The sequence below is a fragment of the Ixodes scapularis genome, unplaced genomic scaffold (assembly GCF_016920785.2).
Source record: "Ixodes scapularis isolate PalLabHiFi unplaced genomic scaffold, ASM1692078v2 PGA_scaffold0__279_contigs__length_252992795, whole genome shotgun sequence".
Classification (NCBI taxonomy): Eukaryota; Metazoa; Arthropoda; class Arachnida; order Ixodida; family Ixodidae; genus Ixodes; species Ixodes scapularis.
Window position 1 is genome coordinate 56,997,323 of NW_024609835.1, and position 17,870 is coordinate 57,015,192.

A 17,870-nucleotide genomic window follows, 5' to 3' on the forward strand; every position below is an offset into this window, starting at 1 on the left:
CTCTTACTGAAGCTAAATTTCCGAGTTCACCCCAAAAACCCGAAGCTCAGCAGAATAACACTGCCCTGATAGCGTTTTCTAGCCAATCACTGATAGGTACTTCCACAGAAGCCCATCAACAGCGACGATACACGTCGAACGATATACGACCCTCGTACCTTACCTGGAGCTCGGCCTGTTTCCCTTCTCGCTTCGGCCTAAACGCAATTGATCGCCACAAGGGACGCGAGGGGATCGTTCGCTCCTGCCGCACACACAATCCACTTGTTCTGGCTATCTGGACACTCTGCCTTTCGTCGTCGAGAATCTATCGGCGAAAGCCCCAACAACTCGGAAGGGACCGACAGAAGAAGGACGTTCAATTCGTGCGGCAAACTCACCTTCTTCAGCTGCTCTGGCATCGGCGCTGTCCGGGCTGAATGGAGGGTCCAGCGCGGGCGCTTTGATGAGGCCGGCATCTGAAACGTGGATTGGCTTGTAAATTTCCCGCGGTGACCAGATGCGCATCGGTGCGGCGCGTGTTCCCGGGTTACAGCGGTCCGCGGGAGCGCAACTGCGGCCTCTTCCAGCCCGTGGTCGGGGCTTTGCGTCGGACCGCGCTCTTCGACGCGGACCTATTCACGGCGAGGACGAGCAGTCGCTGCGAGGCAATAAAAATGGACAGCCCGCCTTGTATCGGAGCTGGCCTCCTTCATTCGCTTCCACAAAATGCTTATAAAACCTGTCAGAGATGGCTTTCGTGGTTGAACGAGCCGAAGGAATAGATGATGCCTCGCGTTGTGTGCTCGAGTTAGAAAGAATGTGATGAATCACTTTCGGTATACACTTACACGTACTGAATCTGAATGCCGAGATTGCCTATTTTTTCTACCATATCAACCTTACGAAAAGACGTCAATTTTTACAGGAACATGGAAAAAATTATATTACTTGTGATTTCTGTGAGCTCACAAAACCGAGGGCATATATGATTTGTCCTCAGTAATTAAAATAACTTCTTAGACTTTCCTTTGGTTAGAAACTCAGGTGCTGAGAAATATGCAGAGTTATTTTAAAAGAAGCGATGCAAAGACTTTTGTACTTTGCGAATATACCGCTTAGAACAAATCTCTGACGTTAATGACCGATGAAACACGCGTTCATTTTGCACCACACGCAATAGAAGCCGAAGAAAAACTTAGAGAAACACGACCAGCGTTCACCCCCTCAACTCGGAGCCAGAACAAACGGTCACGTGATCTGGAGCGGATTATTTAGTGCCAATGTTGATCATAGCCACGCGCTGGGGTTGACAAAGAACGGGACACGCGCTGAATTCCAGACATTGTTATGGTTCCGCTATTATCGTCATTGCAGCGACTGGAGACGGGCCACTACCCGAATGCTTGCCGAGCTAATGATTATCACGAACCCGAACTGAGTGCTCACGCATTGCTCGGGTCCAATTTATGTGCCGCATTCAAATATCGTCACTGAGAGATACTGCGACCCCCCCAGCTACGTCATCAAGTTTTGCGAAGGAGAGATTGAAAGAAAATGCTCGATTTTGTCTTTGAAATTACACCGCAACAAAGGAGTTTCTTGGTGAGTGGCTTTGCGTGCGAGCATACTTGGCTCCAAATAGTGCAAGTGAGCTCGTGTAAAGTGAAAAAAAAAAAAAAAACCTTCCAAGCGAATACTGTTGCAGGGCTCCTTTAGTAATGACAAATAATACTGGCGGGAGACCTGCCGTTAGAGGGATAATATTTAAAAGTTAGCCTTGCTACGATTAAGAAGTTCGTAACTATAATAGAACGTCTGTTCCACAAAAACATTAAAGTAAATAAATTAAAACAATTCTTTAAGTACAAATAATTAAATACAATTAAATAAAATTCAACAAACAGACAGAGGCATAGAAGAACACGTCGGTTTCTAAGGTGCGTTCTTCGAGAGTGATACGGCGCCGCATGACAGCATGAAAGCGTGTCTATCGTGAATGATCGCACGCGAAGATAGGCAGGCTCACCGAGCTTCCTGGAGGCCAGAAAGGTGTTGAGGATGTCCGCGGACCGGACGTCGGTGCGTTCCCTGAAGTCGGACAGCGTGAGGGCGCACAGCGCCGGTCCGTTGTCCGGGAACCTGGTGTCGTCCAGCCGGGACAGGCCGAACTTGGCGCTCACCCACGAGAGCCAGGCGCGGATGTCACTGCTGTCCCACTGGCGAGGATCTGCGGGAAACGCGAAGAAAAAATCGAGCGCGGCTTAGCATTTTCGTTAAATATATGCTGCCGTATTGCTTGGCTTTTGTATGTTTGTTTAAAAAAAAGACTAAATTCCGCAGGGCTAGCAACTGCTTAACCGGAGTTTGTGAAGGAGTCAAGAGCAAGTCTAGTATCCAGTGAAGCAGGATTTTCATTCCTCGGTCAATTTTTGTGAAAGAATCGCAAAATGGATGACTTTAGGAATGATACTGTTCGTATTCTTTTTTTCTTACGTTTCTTCGACGTTTTGCACATAATCGTTTGGACTTGACGACGTTTCTTGGAGTTTTAAGCACCGATCTCTACACGGAAATGCGCGAGGGTATATGTTACATAAAGACGACGTATTTAGAAAATGTAAAAGAGAGACCTAGATGCTCACTTAGTGGGATCTAAATATTTAGGTGTTTTGTGAGACTTAATATTCCACACAAAGAAAAGTTTACAATAGGAACCCCACGCTAAACACGATATAGCCGATGCACCAAGAAAAAGCAAGAAAAACAGTAAGCTTTGCTCTAGCAATGCTTTTTGTTATTAAGAGATGGAGTCATCTGGCAACCCCGTGTAGATGTTATCATATGGAGTTACCATGTGGAATATTTAATATCCTAATCTTTTTTTCTTTTTTTTGTTTTTTTTTTGTTTTAGAGATTAGAAAAACACCACCATTAATTGTGGAATGAATGGCGATCAATGTCGAATGGCGAAATAGTGATAGAAAACACATATTTGAGAAAAGGTTGAAATTAATATTTTTACGCACCCCGTCTGCTCTCTATATATTGGCATTTAATTTTATTTAAATTGAATTCAGTAGAAGAAGATACAATAGCCAACTAATCAGTTCATACTTAAAAAAAACGAGACAGGAAAACAAAATTAAAAAAAAGAAAGGGACAAATATAATGAAGTCTCAAAACGCAGCTTGGACACGAAGCGTGTGATTGGATCCGAGTGGATGCCGAACGCTGACGTCAGCAGTCGTGTCCAATACACGCTCAGGGTATGTGAACAAGCAACGGCGGACAGGTGTTGGCGCCGACTTTTGAAAAGGGTCTATTAACAAGTTCATACCCGTAATAAAATGTGGTTCCAAAAAGAATTATTAAGGTAAATTCATTGGCTGCTACATTGGTCCAGGCAACTTTAAGAAAAGACACACACACACAAAACACACTTAATTCTTTCAATAATAAAGTTGTCGACCGGACATTTTTTTTTTCATTTTATTTTGAGATAAAAAAAAAAGAAAAGCAGACTGGGTTCCTCTGGTGCCTAAGTTTTGCTAAGATCTGGGATTTAAAATGTATAATAGTTCACAAACAAAATATTAAAAAAAGAATTGCAAAAAAAGCCGATAAATATCACCGTCTGTATAAGATATAATACATTTAAACAAACCTACAGAAGTATAGAAGAACGCGCCACGTTCTGAGTCCGGGGTCACACTACTCACACATCATACAAAACAGTCTGCAAACCCAAATCACCGCAATTTATACGTGGTTCGAAAGCTGTAACTGTAACTGATGGGTCTGCGTATACTGTCACCTCCTCGCGCATTTTTATCTCACGCATTTCATTTTCTTCAGTGATTTGACCTCATTTTCACGACCCCCATCTCACGAGGCGAAGCTTTAACATAACCGCGGCAGCACGACGACAACGACGTGACTCCGGTCAAGATCCAACCCTTCGACGACGACCAACGTCCACAGAGCGGAAGCATCAAGAGTGGTGCAATAGCTTGTTGAGCGCAGCGCAGACAACAGCCTGACTAAGAGAAATTCTTCACGGAATCCGCCGCACAATGCGGGTGACATCACGTCGACAACGCATCATCGACGGGAACGAGGCACGACAGACTTCTCGAGGGCCGCCCACGCCAAGTCACAATCCGTAGCGCGCGCAAGCGCCACGGCTGACTCAGCTGAATTTCTGATTCAGCCGTCGTCACACAGGTGTGACTCTTCAGCGGACGAAGCCGACATCTCTCTCTCTCTCTCTCGGAGCGTGCCCGGCGGCCATTAGCGCGACTTTTATCGGTAGCCCTACGGAGAAATTACCCAACGGCGCTCGCACTCGAACAACAATGAAAAACCGGGAGGCGGCAGGTGCCTACCACCAATCGCCTACGCATTCCAGCGTGAAGCGTCCGCAGCGGCGGTGGCAGCAGCGACTGCCGCTGGCCCGCAACAGTGCGCACGAGGCGCACCGCTCTGAACAGCGTTTTTGTTGCGGCACATTCCACGGCGGTAGGCAGAGCGTCCGAGGTCGGTTCCCGCGCGCGACCCAGCCCTCTCTGTTCGGCATTCCGGGACCATTTGGTGGTGGGAGAAAGTCCGCCTTTGCTCCACGGGTTTGGACGGCCGCGGCAGGCATTCCGGTGATGCCTGGCGGCATTCCTCGAGCCGTCGAGTATCCGTATCGGTCATCCCGCGCTCTCGGAGAAGGGTCATGTGGTCTTCCGGACCGTCCTCCTATCGTTGACGTGTCTGGGATGACCCGATCGCACCACGCGTAACTTTTTTTTTTTTTTTTTTGGGGGGGGGGGGGGGGGCAAAATGGGAGCGAAGAGGGTGACGATGGTCTCATCGTTTGTCCGGTTTTGCGGGTACGGAAAGCGGATCGGCGCTCTCCGGACCGGGGGAAAAAGGAACGATGATTGCGTTCAGTGAGATTAGATCACCGAGGTATGCAATCTAAACAAATAAAAAAAAAGACCGTCAGCGCCAGCTTGCGCAAAAAGAGAAAAGACGACGGCGCAGGTGAGGGCGACCCGTCGGATGGATATGGTGGAGCTCGCGCCACACCCTCGACACCAGAGGGCAGTCGTGACCAATATGGCGGTCTTCCGAATGGCGCAAGCGGAGCGCGCGGGTATAGACGCTCTCGGGTAATTAAGGGTCAGGTGGCGCATGACCCGCCGATCTGGTTTTGTTCTCCCGCGCTTTCTCGCTCCTCTTTTTTTCTTTATTTCTTTCGGTTGTGGGCGTCTCTCTTTTGCTCCTGCCCGAGCTGCCAGGAAATGGGCAGGCTAGCCTTGAATTCGGAGCAGGGGGCCGAGTAAATACAGCAGCAGCCCGCGCGCGGGTGCTGCCGATGAGGCGGTAGCCCACAGGTGCACTGTTTAGGCGGTTTTATTGTCTAAGGAATCCGAAGCAGCAGCGAAAGACTATGAAGACCGTGCACTGGGCTCTTCCCGAGTACCGTGGCCGCGATTGCTCAATAATCAAAGGTGACATCTTCTGTAAGGAAGTCTCCTTAGTTCTCTAGGAATCGCGCCAAACTGTGTCAAATTAGAGACTGACGATCAGGGCCGTAACCAGGGTGGGGATTAGGGGGTTCTGACCCCCCCCCCCCCCCCCCGAAATTTTTTTTCTGGGTACGGCCCTGGTCGGTGCACTGGCAGCCAGCCGATTTTAATCTCCACCTCTGCGCACGCGCAGTGGCGCCGGTCGGCTACCGGGTACCAAACCGAGACCGGTTCTCCGGTTTGCTGTAACTCTCCATTATATGCCACCGATGCACATGATTCATAGGCGAAAATAAGACAACAGACACTTTCAAAATGGCCGCCGTTGTCCCCGAAACCCCCCCCCCCCCCCCCCCCCCCCCGAAATTTTTTTCTGGGTACGGCCCTGCTGACGATAATATCTGGTCTTCAACTTGACGCAGTTATATCGATGGCGTCGCTACAGCAATGCGTGATGGATTGGTTTCTCTATGTTGTGGTCTCATTTTTATGTAAGCACGGATGCTGCATATGTTACACTGTGCGCGTCCCTATAGCGAGGCCTTGACCAAACTTGTCCGTCTGAGTTACATGCTCTCGGCGTCACGGGATTTTTTCTCGTTTTATGCGGCTGTGTATACATTAAGAAGAGAAATGATGGAAGGCTTTCTAAAAATAATACGTCTCACCATTACAAATTCGGCACAATGCATTAAATATATATAAAAAATAATAAATGAACACTGGCCGGGCGCCATCTCCCGACTCGCTCCTGCTTCACTCTACAATCAGAATTAGATCAGAATTATATTTTATGAATCTAATAAAAATAAGAGTTTTCACGGTCTTGTATTCGGACTACAGTGTAAGAAAGCAATATTAGTAGTAGTTTTAATAAATTGCATACTTAACCTCAACCCCCCCCCCCCCCCCCCCACACACACACACACAAAAAGATAATAATGTTTTTTCACGGTTTTGAACAGGAGCCTGCTAGTCTGTAAGGTACTAAGCTGGGCACTCTGCTATATCATGCACCAGCGTTTTCTGCACAAAACAACAAGAAGGGCAACTCCCATCGCTTAATCTACAGTTACCAAGACAAGCAGAAGCGACCCCTCATTGGGAAGAAACCTTGAAGAATCGTGATGGTGGTGATGCACCTACCACCGCTCGCGGACCTGGATGTCGTTTTCTAATGACGACTTCATCATGAATCGGGACCTCGTGAAATGTCGCTTCAGGTATCTAACGTAATGCAAGCTCATATTTCACAATTTTTGCCTATTTTAACCCTTTTATTGAAACAAAAGTCACATTGAAAAATCAAGCAAAAACCCATTATTCAACTATACATCGCCCCTTTTATCTGTTGCTACGAGCATACCGTCTGAAAATTTCCATTTATTTTCAAGTTGTCTCTTTTTTTTCTTGTACTTATTTTTCTTTGTATAGCAACACAAATAATTTGCTCGGTGACCGTTAATGTGTCCTACGATGAAAAGAAAGATTATTTACTAACGCTTGCTTTATCGCGAGTGTAACGCGTCAACTACGTCGAACATCCTATGTGTTGAAACTTTTAAACATTGTGAACCAGTTCCCTAAGAAATCTTAATTGCGTTATTATACGCTGAATAAAAGAAACCGCACAGGTGAAAATTGAAGAGCGTACTAAGCTTCTTTTTGATTAGCTTAGCTCGTGATTTAGCGTGTAGCGTCCTCTTGCCACGGTAATTAAATTCGCACATCAAAGGACAGTGGTGTCCAGCTCAAACAGCAGCTGTCTAACCCACGTTATCACGTCAACTGGGCCTTACGAGAATGCAGACAACGACAGAAGACCACCGCATCCAATTAATATACATAAGCCAGACATTCCCAGACGACCCAACCACCCTGACACGCAGCCAGAAGCAAACCACACGCTCGCCCGAACGGCATAATCATCCCAAAAATCCGCAACATAAACGATCTCGCTAATCGTGCGTCCAAACCCCCTCCCCCCTCTTCCTTCTCCTCATCATCATTTAAACGCAAACCAGCCACCAAGCTTCATCCCCAAGCACGCGAACGGGGGTTCAGAAAGGGAAAGAGAAAGCGGAGCTTCATCAACGGGGTCGCACCCATTGCTAATGGTAACAACGGGCGCGAACACGGAACTGCTATGCCACATTTTGACAGGCCGAGCTAAGCCTCAAATTAAAGCGAATTGAGCAGAAACAGGGAGCGGCCCGAGCTGCAGCGGTGCCCGCTCGCCGCTCACCGCGAATCAGGGCTCCAGGCGTCGTGTGTGTATACGTAATAGCAGCGGCCCTCCCGTTCTGCCTCCAGGGTTCCTCGATATCAATAACGTAGAGGAGCTCCGCGCAGGTCCGCATTGCTGGCCGTCGGTGGCGCGCGGTTGGCTGGAGGCGGCGGTGGCTCGGTGCAATTCTGCGGCCGCAGCCGCATAGAGACCAGGAGCCGGACTCAGGGGTGAATCCGGGTCAGGGGTCCCCGAGGCACATGAGTCCGGCGGAATTCGGTTGTCGTCCGAGCCGCTCCCAGGTCGAAGGGTGACCGCCGGGAGGATGCGGAGGCGATGCAGACGGAACGGGGCGGTCTGGTTTGGGAGGAGGGGCGCACAACGAGTGATGGGCCACGGATTACTCTCCTCTTACGTGAGAGCATCTCCCCCTAGTATTTACTTTGTGTTTGGTTGTTGTTGTTTTTGGCTGACATTGTTGTTCGACAGTGCTCTGCTGTTCTCACTCGTATTCGAAGGGCTTGCTTGTTATGGCGGCTATTTGTGTGTTTACGTCTCTGGTGGGGAAGCCCGACTGTCTCTACAGTGATATGTTTCTTCGTGAAACCGCAGAAAGTGCGCCCCGAGATTGCCTTAGTATATACTTTTTTTTAATTCACTTTATGTTGTCAATTAAGACGATGTGGCTTATTTTTTTTCTTTTCCCGTGTAAAACTGAGCGGATTCGAACTGAATCCAACTGGAGCAAGAAAAGTTCAGAGCTTTATCAACTCTATCAGTGAATGTTTGCTATGAAGTTGATAATACCTAAGATTAAACTTGGCTTAAAGAAGACGAGCTACTTTGGTGCGAGCAAGACATTTCGTTTCGAGAAACGGTCTCTCTACGAACTGTTCTTATCAGGAGACTGTTAAAAGCAATTCATAAATGCCGACATTACGGAGGCTGTCTCTCTAGAAGTGTAATGCGGTAGCAAGCGTGCCCAAGCCACAATCATACCGGTTGCAAAAGATTTTTTTTTAAGTGAGAGACTTGGAACTACTTTTTTTAGTTCAAGAATATATGAGACGCACGTGACGCAAGAGAATAATTTTACGCGTGTATTCGCTACGACGCAGAGAAATAATCGAGCTACCATTTAAACGAATTGTTTATTTCCATAGTATGTTTGCTGAAGTTTCCTAATTCAATTAAATGGGAAAGGCTTCGTGCCTAAGCACCAATCTGTTTTTACATGTGAATATCTATTGACCGATAGAATTGGTAGGACAAGAAATCTGAAGAAGGACGCTTTACTTTTCGGTACTTTTTATGTGCGTGGGTATTGAAGTGAGTTTATCTACAGAGTTAGGAGAATGTCAATAACAATTGAGCATTGCGGTTATGGGTCCCTATTACGTATATTTATGCGGAATTCGCTCAATGAGAGGAACACGGTAAACGTTTACCACTTGTACTTCATGATTCTGTTTTTAATCGGTTTGGTATTGTCGTCATAACGTTATTACAGCACCGCAAAAAAGGATCTCGGAAGCTCCTACGTCGCCATCAAGACTACATTCGAATGTACCATGCGCATATGTCTGCACAAACCAGCAGCATTTGATTCCGTCCCTTCAGTTAGCTCCCCCTGTGTTTCGCCTATCCATGGTAATCCTGCCGGATGTGTAACAACTTCTAACAATTTCGGAAAGAAAAAAAAAAAACGGCAAATAATGTGCCGAAACAATTTCTGATTGAAAAATTATTCAGAAAACAGAGCTTTTAAGACAAAAAGCGCACTAATCTCGAACGATTCAATAGTTAGCCAGAAACGGCTTAGCCTCCATGCCCCATAGAACATTTTGACCACTGTAAATAGCAACAATATTTACTATAACTACCTCTTTCGCCTGCGTTGGGCTTACAGTAAATTGAGAAAACTAGCTCGCTACAATGAAGGAAACTCTTAACCTTAGGTTTTACTCCCTTCTGACATCAATTACCATAAACCGTAGAAACGCTTTTCCCCAACCAACGATTCCCTTACAAACACCACTTCGCAAAAAAAAAAGACAAACAAAAAATACAAACTAAAAAGCGCAACAAGAAAAAAAAAAACAGAAGAGTAATTTTCAAATACGAGGCAAGCAGATAGGTCTCTCTCAAAATGAGAGAGCTGCGGTGGCAAAACCGTTCACCCGCGCAGTTTTGGCAAATGAAGGCAATGGAGCAAAGCAGCGCGCACAGCCAGGGTGACTCCCCTCCCTCCCGTTAGCGATGCAGCCCACTCCGCGAAGCGACCCTCTGGAGTTTCGAGGGGCGTCCCCTCGGTCGACGCGGGAAGACCGTCTCGGTTCCCACGCCACGGTAAGGAACCTCCGAGAACAGGAATTAGCCCCTTCAAAGCAAAAGCGTCTTCTGAACTCCCGCAGAATCTGGGTGTGGTGCTCGCTGTAGCAACTCCAATTCGGCACTGCCTCGGGGAGAGAAGGTGAACAACGCGAAACGACGTTCAGGTGCGCGCATATCCTTGCACCGGCTGCAGAAGTCTATGTCGGACACTTGTATCGGCGTGGGGTCTGCTCTCCCAGACTAATGGCAGGTTCCTAAGTGAGAAATGGAAAAGAAACGAGTGCGGTCCACTATCCAATTGGCGTCACTTTGGACGGGCTGCTTAATTTGGTCGTAAGAGTCGATGGCGATGCAAAAAAAGAATGCGAAAAGCTGCTGCCAAATGGCGAAAAATGGGTCTCTGAATGACAAATTACATTTAAATTAGACTAGTGTATATTAAATATTGAAAAAGGGCACAGGCGGATTGTTGGAGCCGCGTCAAGCTTCTCAGAGGTTAAAGGGAACATAACATTAGATTTGGTTTGAGTTTTACGCAGGCATACCGAAACGAGCGTACCCGCAAGCGACGCTGTTGAGTCTTTTTTCTCACTCTGAGTTCAAGAATGGAATAGGACTTGTTCTTTCCCTCTCGCACTCGCAAGTTTACGTGAGTTGACGTCTCGGATTCGATCACACTGAATGCCCCTGAGAACATTCCCGACAGAACTCTCGTTTAATTATCGCGCTTACACAAATCACCGAGCTATATCAATGTCCCGATCAGCCTGTGTTCTCTGCATTACCAAGCGCAGTGCGTGGGTATTATGAACATTTCCGGTGCAGAACCATCGTCAGGTGACGTAACTGCTTGTTCCGGTTGCGAGCTGAGACGATGACCAATGCCAAGGAGGCCAGCGTGCCACCTACGCAGCGTCACCTGGTTCAGCTTGAGCTCTTCGAGCTGAGCCAAACTGCGGATGGCATCGGCTAGACGCATGGACTGGTGTCTGCTTCTTATTTTTCTTCGGCAGCAGAAATTATACAGCATGAGGCAACACGGCCACAGCCCCCACCCAGTCTTTGCGGTCTTGGTTGAGAAAGCGAACGGCACTTGGTTCTCTTCAATTCTTTTACAAATGACCATTTTGTATATCATAAACTTCAAGGTTTCCTTCTCAACGATGTATAGTGAAATTAAGGAAATAGCTTCAATGACAATTTAAATGTAAAAAAAAGTTAGTAATAAAGTCACCGAAGGGCTCAACGTATACGTGTTTTTTTTTAAACATGTGTTTCCGTGTTTTAGTTTTGGTGAGAGATCATTTGAGAAGCTTGGATGACGAATTTCACAACTTCTTCCTACTTTTAAGCTAATGATAAGATTAAATAATTGCGCTGTCTATTAATCAGGATTGCACATTTGGAAACCCACTATAGATTACGTAACTCGACCTACCTCAGAGTTTCGAAATATTCCATCTGTAAAAATGATCGCAGCATATCTAAGTCGAAAGAACCGTCTGGTGGGAAACTTGTTTCCGGTGCACTGTGAAGACGCTTCATGCTATTAGGAATATAGGATATTTTCATCACACCCGTAACAGGGGTACGTGTCACCACATCCCGTTATAATGCGATGCCGTCTTGAGAGTGGTAATTACAAATTTTCTCCAAACACACAAACATACAAACAAGCACACTACAAAAAAAAAATAAAAAAAAAGCCCGTCAAAAATATTTTTGCGGGATGTGGTACGGGACACCGAGCCCCTGAAAACTGATACCTAGAGACAAACGCAGTCAGCTTCGCGATTCGCCCCAGAATAGACGTCGGGGGCCGAGCCCATCCAAAGCAAGCGCAGGCAACACACGAAGGCAAGCGATTACCACGCCGTGACACATGGTTGCGCCACCGCCGTGAAACGAGGCAGCATTTGTTCGCTCACTTCCCAGAAGGAGAGCCGGGTGCTCGGTACATCGCCCCCAGTTGCCCTCGCGAGCGGCGCAACCAACCCCAACTCACCGCGTGACCTTCCTGCCCTAAAACGAGCTCCAGAATGCAAACAAGCAGCGCCAAATCAACACCAACATACAACAACAACTAAAGTCCTCCAACAGTACATCAAAAACAGCAGTTTTCGCTTCCCTCTAACAACCGTCCGCACAAACAAAAAAACAAAACAAAAACCTGGCGATAATGGCTCGCGGTTGCCTCCTCGCCATTCATAGCATGTCGCTGTCACCGGTAACGGAGGCGCAACTCCTGCTCCTCATAGCCTGTTGTAAACTTTTATCACGAAGAGCGCTGATCATCGAGGCGCGCGCGTGGTGGCGACGCGTTCTTCACCTCGATTTCCGAGAACCGTTTCCCTCTCTCCTCGATGTCCGACGGACGATCTTCGGGATATATACAGGTTTCTTTGCTTCGCGCTCTTCGGCAAACGCTTATCACGGTTCGTTGCTGGGCGAGGCGAATGCGAAATTGGGGTCTCGTATGTATGCGTCACGCTGAGCAACGCGGACCTCCGCGAGGCACCGAAGCAGCCGCTGATGCTGCTGCTCCTCCTGCGGCGCGATGGAACGTGGAAGACCTGGAAAGGAAGGGAGGCTCGGGAGGCAGGAAGGAATTTTCTGCGGAGCGCGCTCGACGCATCGGCTCCGCCCACGCCTGGACCGAACGGTTCACACGGTGGTGAGAGCCGGGTCGGCCGGGTGCGAGTATGACTCCTCCGCGTATGTAATGGGCTCGGTCAAGGCAGAGAAACGGGAATGTGGGGGTCACTACATTTTTTCAGCTTGTCGGGGCGTGAGATAGCTTTCAGTTGGCTCTGCAAGCTAGAGAGGTTCGCTGATTAGCGTTGCCGTGGTTCGAGAATACCTGGATACCCCATTATTTCTTGGTTGTGCCTTTATATGACTGCGAATTACAAGGTTTAACTCCCCTCCCCTTACCCTTATAACTGCTAATTCACTACCATATCAGCCATCTTAAACAAAAATGACAGAAAAACACCTGCAATAAAAAAAGAGATGAGCTTAAACAAAATTGCTATCAACGTCTTGTTGAAGTGACTGCAATGATCAGGACTGCTTTAAAGCAATTTCATAATTACAACGTAAAAAAAAAAAGAATTGAGTCCACTGGATGTCTGCCTCGCCAAAAACAGCTACTCAGCAGGATAGCAAAGCGACCAAAAAATTAAAAAGAAAATACACGAAGAAACTAAATGCAATAAAAAGAGAGCAGAAGAATTTGTCGTTCGCCACAAAATGGCCACTAATACCTGGAACTAAGACGAAGAAGCACAGAGCGAGTCTACAGCAGAGGTGCCGATATCGGGGCATTACGAAACGCCTCCTTTAATTGATCATTTCCAGCACGTTCTTCCGCGGATCAGAATATATCACCATCCGAACAAGGGAAATCGTCTTGCCCGTGACTTGGAGTTGATCCAAAATCAAGCTCTCGCCAGATGCGATGAGTGTATCAGTATTAAAATATATTTCAATTTGTTTCACAAACACGACGCTCGCTTGTTTTATACGTTCGTGCCAGTTTCTTTGTGCAAGCCAGATGTGACGCCAGTAGCCATCAGTCACGCGGTCATGAGATGTTTTTCAGAGGGAAGGCGGGCGTGTGACAAAAGTCTCTGATAAAAAATTATTTTGAACTTTGATAAAAATTATTAAAAATAAAGCAACGTATGTCGTTATCTATGTTCGCAAGCCGGTTGTTACCACTCCAAAGTTTCTATTAGCATGAGTTATATCGCTTATTTGGTGTTTATGGTTCTTAACAAGTCACCTTCGTATCTCCTTTGATAAACATATGTTCTCTCTCTTCCTCTTAGAGGTTGTTCTTTCTTCCGGTCACCCAGACTTTTATAATAGGACCTAAATGCTCTTAATTTCTTAATAGGAATGTGTTCATTATAATCAGATTATTAAAAAAATGACAACAGCTGAGAATCTGGGTAATCCAGTAATATTATATCTGCACGAGTACGTCGCCACCCTCCTTGTACGTTAGTGTTGCACTCAACTATTGTAAATTATCATAAAAATCACCAATGGAGAGCGATAGTCCGTAAATGGTATAACGTATTGCCGGGTGTATTTTATTGTGTAAAACTCAGCGCGCAATGATAAATTGAGCAGCCGCTTAAGGGGCTGTTCAAAAACTATTTCATGGGACATTTTTTTTTTTTTTTTTTTAAATTTCGGAGGAGCTGGTTGCGATGTTATAGAGTACCCTTGAAACCCATCTATTTTAAGTGTATTATAAACTGAATTAAGGAGACTGTTGATATGGTTGATAAAGTACCACCGGGTTTGGAATTTTTAAATTTATCTAGAGAAAACAACGTGAAGATAGTGATGATCACAATATCTTCCGAAACATAGCTACACTACTATTGTTGGAATAAAAATATGTTTAAATGATATTCAATTACCGTTTTGCATCCGGTAATCGACGAAGCAATGCATTCATAAACCCAAGCACATTCCAGCAACCCAATTTAGCAATTAACAAAAACACGGAAAAACATAAACAACTAACATAGGACCTGTCCGGAGGCCACACGCGAGCACGGTTCGCGATAGATTCGTGCAGCAAAGCCGCCGAGTGTCTGGCGCAGGTATGAGATCACTCCGCGGAGATAAGCCCGTGCCTCTGAGCTGACTCACGATCCAGTAGCGGCGAGGAGGTTGAGCGCTCGGACACGGGAGAGCAATGATAGCGCCGAGGAGGAGCCCGGAGTGGGACAGCCACTGAATATGAAGCAGGAACTCCGTACGGCGATGGCCGGCATTCCACGGTCCCTGTGGCGGGGGGCAACGGGGAGGGCAGTTTGGGGGTCCTGGGAATCAAGGTGGACGACAGCTTTATAGAAAGGAGGCGACGCCGATCGGGAGGCGACGTTATTCCGAGACGGTATTTGGTTGTGTCTCCTATCCGCCTTTCGATCCAAGGTGCGTCGCTTGTATTGACCCTTTTCAGTCGCAGTGTTGAACTGAGATTCTTCGCAGATTTTTGTTTTTGTTAGAAAAAATAAATAAATGGGACGTTAATCAAGAAGATTACTAAACGCGAAAGAAGTGATATGTTGGTGCGTAAAAGAAAACATCTACCAATCAATTCCAGTACACGGCTGTATAACTAGAGAACGCACGACACGAGAGCTTTTTATTTATTGATACGGCAATCCATGAAAGGGATTTTAGAAGGTGGGTACATCTGATTAACAAGACATGCAGGCATGTCTTGAGAGCTGTCCTGTCGTACGCTCTCGAGGCGCTCTCCATAAGTGGACACCCCCTAACTCTAACGCAAAAACAAAATTTGAGTGTTAATTATTTGTTAACTCTCGCTACTCATACCATGAAATAAACTTTTTTAATTTTTCCAACCTTCAACTCGTCTAGCACACCGCGATTATTCTTGCACGTCCGATCAGGCTGCCACCGAGCTAGATTTTTCTTGTGGCTGTGGTGTGCTTGAGTGTTGCGCACGAGCGCGGATTGGGTGAAGGCATCTTTAAACGCCCCTCCGCGAGGCCAGAACTTCTTTGCCTCTACGCCGAACACTTTTCGAGCAGGACGATGCCTGTGTCACTGTCATGTCTTGAGTAAGTAAAGCTAGTGGCGCTTCGCGCGAAGCCTATTACAGTTTTTTGTCTCGATGTGCACTTAAAAACGGCGTACGATTCTTTATCGATGTAGCAAACGTCGATTTCTCTCTTGGAGAAAGGTGGCATGGTACGATGTTGGAGTTTGGCGGCACTGTGGGGTGGCGAAAAGTTGGGTTCATCATCACTGGCGTCTGCTCGTCGTCTGCGTCGTATGGATGCGCTTGGGAGACGGACGAACCGCGGACATGTCGTCACATGATCAATCCGCCCGCTCACCAGTACGTCGTGTGAACCTGCTATAGTATGAGTTGTCCATAAAAACGAGACAAAAATGCAGGTATGTTCTCAGTTTGTCCCCGACAATGGTGTCCACATTGCGGGTCATCCATATTAACGGGGCTGGTGTTAACGAGAAATGACTGTATATATATATATATATATATATATATATATATATATTGTTTTTCCGTACACTTCCTGCATGGTTTCAGTTTATCGTTGTACGGGCCAAGGACTGAGCTGTTCGCCGTAGCCCTTTAGTAGCACTACCAAGGAACTCTTTCGCCATGACAGGAAAAACGAGCATACAGCCCCATTTATGCGTTTATTTAAGCAGAAACGTTCAACGCGTTTACCTCTAAAAACGTCAAAGTAATAATTAAAAAAAAAAAAAAACACAAAAAACGTCTTAATCATTTACCGGAAACACGATGAAGAGAAAAGCAGAGCGTTAAATAAATTTCCCCTAGATCCCGAGACTCAAAATTCATACGAAGAGACTCTTTATACGAAAGCCTGATGAACGCCCGAAGCACTTACACCTACCAACAAAAATTACCCTTAAGCACTCGGACATGTCGACGCTCTCGTGCAACAACCTGCTGCCCCGCTCCCAACAAAACGCAATCCACCGAATCGGCGGTGTCTTTAACCTTCCGTTTCATTCACGAAACAAAAAAACCGCTTCGATTCCTCGAAATACTGCTTTTCCCCGCGTCATGTAGCCTCGACCAAATGAAGCAGGACCCGTCTCCATCGGGGTATAAGCGCTCCCAAGCAGCTGTAATTAGCCCGGTGACCCGTCTTCGCCTCCCGTTATATACCTGCGCTTCCTTAGCGGCGGCGCGGCCTGCCGGCATAACGAGGTGCCGACTCGGCGGCGGGTCCCGCGGAACAACATCGTCGGCGGCGCCCATCAAGCGTCGGCGACCGGAGGCGGCCAAAAGGCGCCGGCCATCGCTTGCCGTCGCTCGCTGAGGCGCCGTCGGGCCTGCATCATCATCCCGCTGCGGGCTGCACCTACCGCGGCGCGCGTCTCGCGGCAGAGCCAACTTCCAGGCGGCGACAGCCAGTCGGGGTGGGCGGGGACACATTTCTCCGAAGCGAAATCTAATTTCGACCGTCCGCAGTCGTGTCTTGTATCTCACTGCCCGAAAGAAAAAAAAAAAATAGAAAGAAAGAAAAAACAAGAAGAAAAAACACGGTGTCGTGTTTATAACGCACGCTGTTTTCCCGCAGGGCTTCCCGTGATAGTCAGATTACATGGCGCGTGTTGGCGAGTTTCACGAATGTTGGCAAGTTGGTTGTGCGAATCCGCGCGGCGTTGCGACTTTATGACTGGTTATTGTGTGCGGTCCGGTGCGTCTGAATCTAACCCTTCTTTCTCCGTGCTCTTTGTGGAGTCAAATGAAACATATATATATATATATGTATATATATATATATATATATATATATATATATATATATATATATATATATATATATATATATATATATATATATATATATATATATATATATATAGAATGAAGAGAAAAAACTGAATGTGTTTATAACAGATAAACAATTTTCCCATATGGAGTTGGTTATTAAATGGGATATTTATGATTTATGGCGTTATATATATATATATATATATATATACAGGGTGTCACCAAAAAAAAAGTTACAAGGTTTTTGTTTACCGCAAAAATAAACTAGGCATCGCCGAGCGCTCATTCTCCGCCGAAAAATAGCACCAGCGGTCGCAACCAGATGCCAAAGTTGCAGCCCGATCCTATACCTTATTAAAAAATTATAAGTGATTTTCTAAAAATTTCAATGGGGGAAAATGGAGCCCATTTTTTCCCGTTTTCGGTTTCTGGTGCCATAGAGCCCCACGTATTTGAAAACTCCGTCGGCCGCCATCTT

The 17,870-nt window shown here is 46.6% G+C and overlaps 1 protein-coding gene across 4 annotated transcripts in view; it reads right to left on the reverse strand.

Moving 5' to 3' along the window:
• LOC8023218 (retroviral integration site protein Fli-1 homolog) overlaps positions 1–17,870 on the reverse strand; it is a 61,465-nt gene that overhangs the window by 37,736 nt on the left and 5,859 nt on the right. For 2 of the 4 annotated variants that reach the window (XM_040215945.3, XM_040215944.3), the window contains exons 2-4: positions 14,734–14,868; positions 2,009–2,209; positions 381–458 (exon numbers count right to left, since the gene is read on the reverse strand). In XM_040215945.3, coding sequence (XP_040071879.1) covers positions 381–458; positions 2,009–2,209; positions 14,734–14,868 — 414 coding nt within the window. The remainder of the gene's footprint in view (positions 1–380; positions 459–2,008; positions 2,210–14,733; positions 14,869–17,870) is intronic. The other 2 variants (XM_040502957.2, XM_040215946.3) reach the window with 1 other exon arrangement.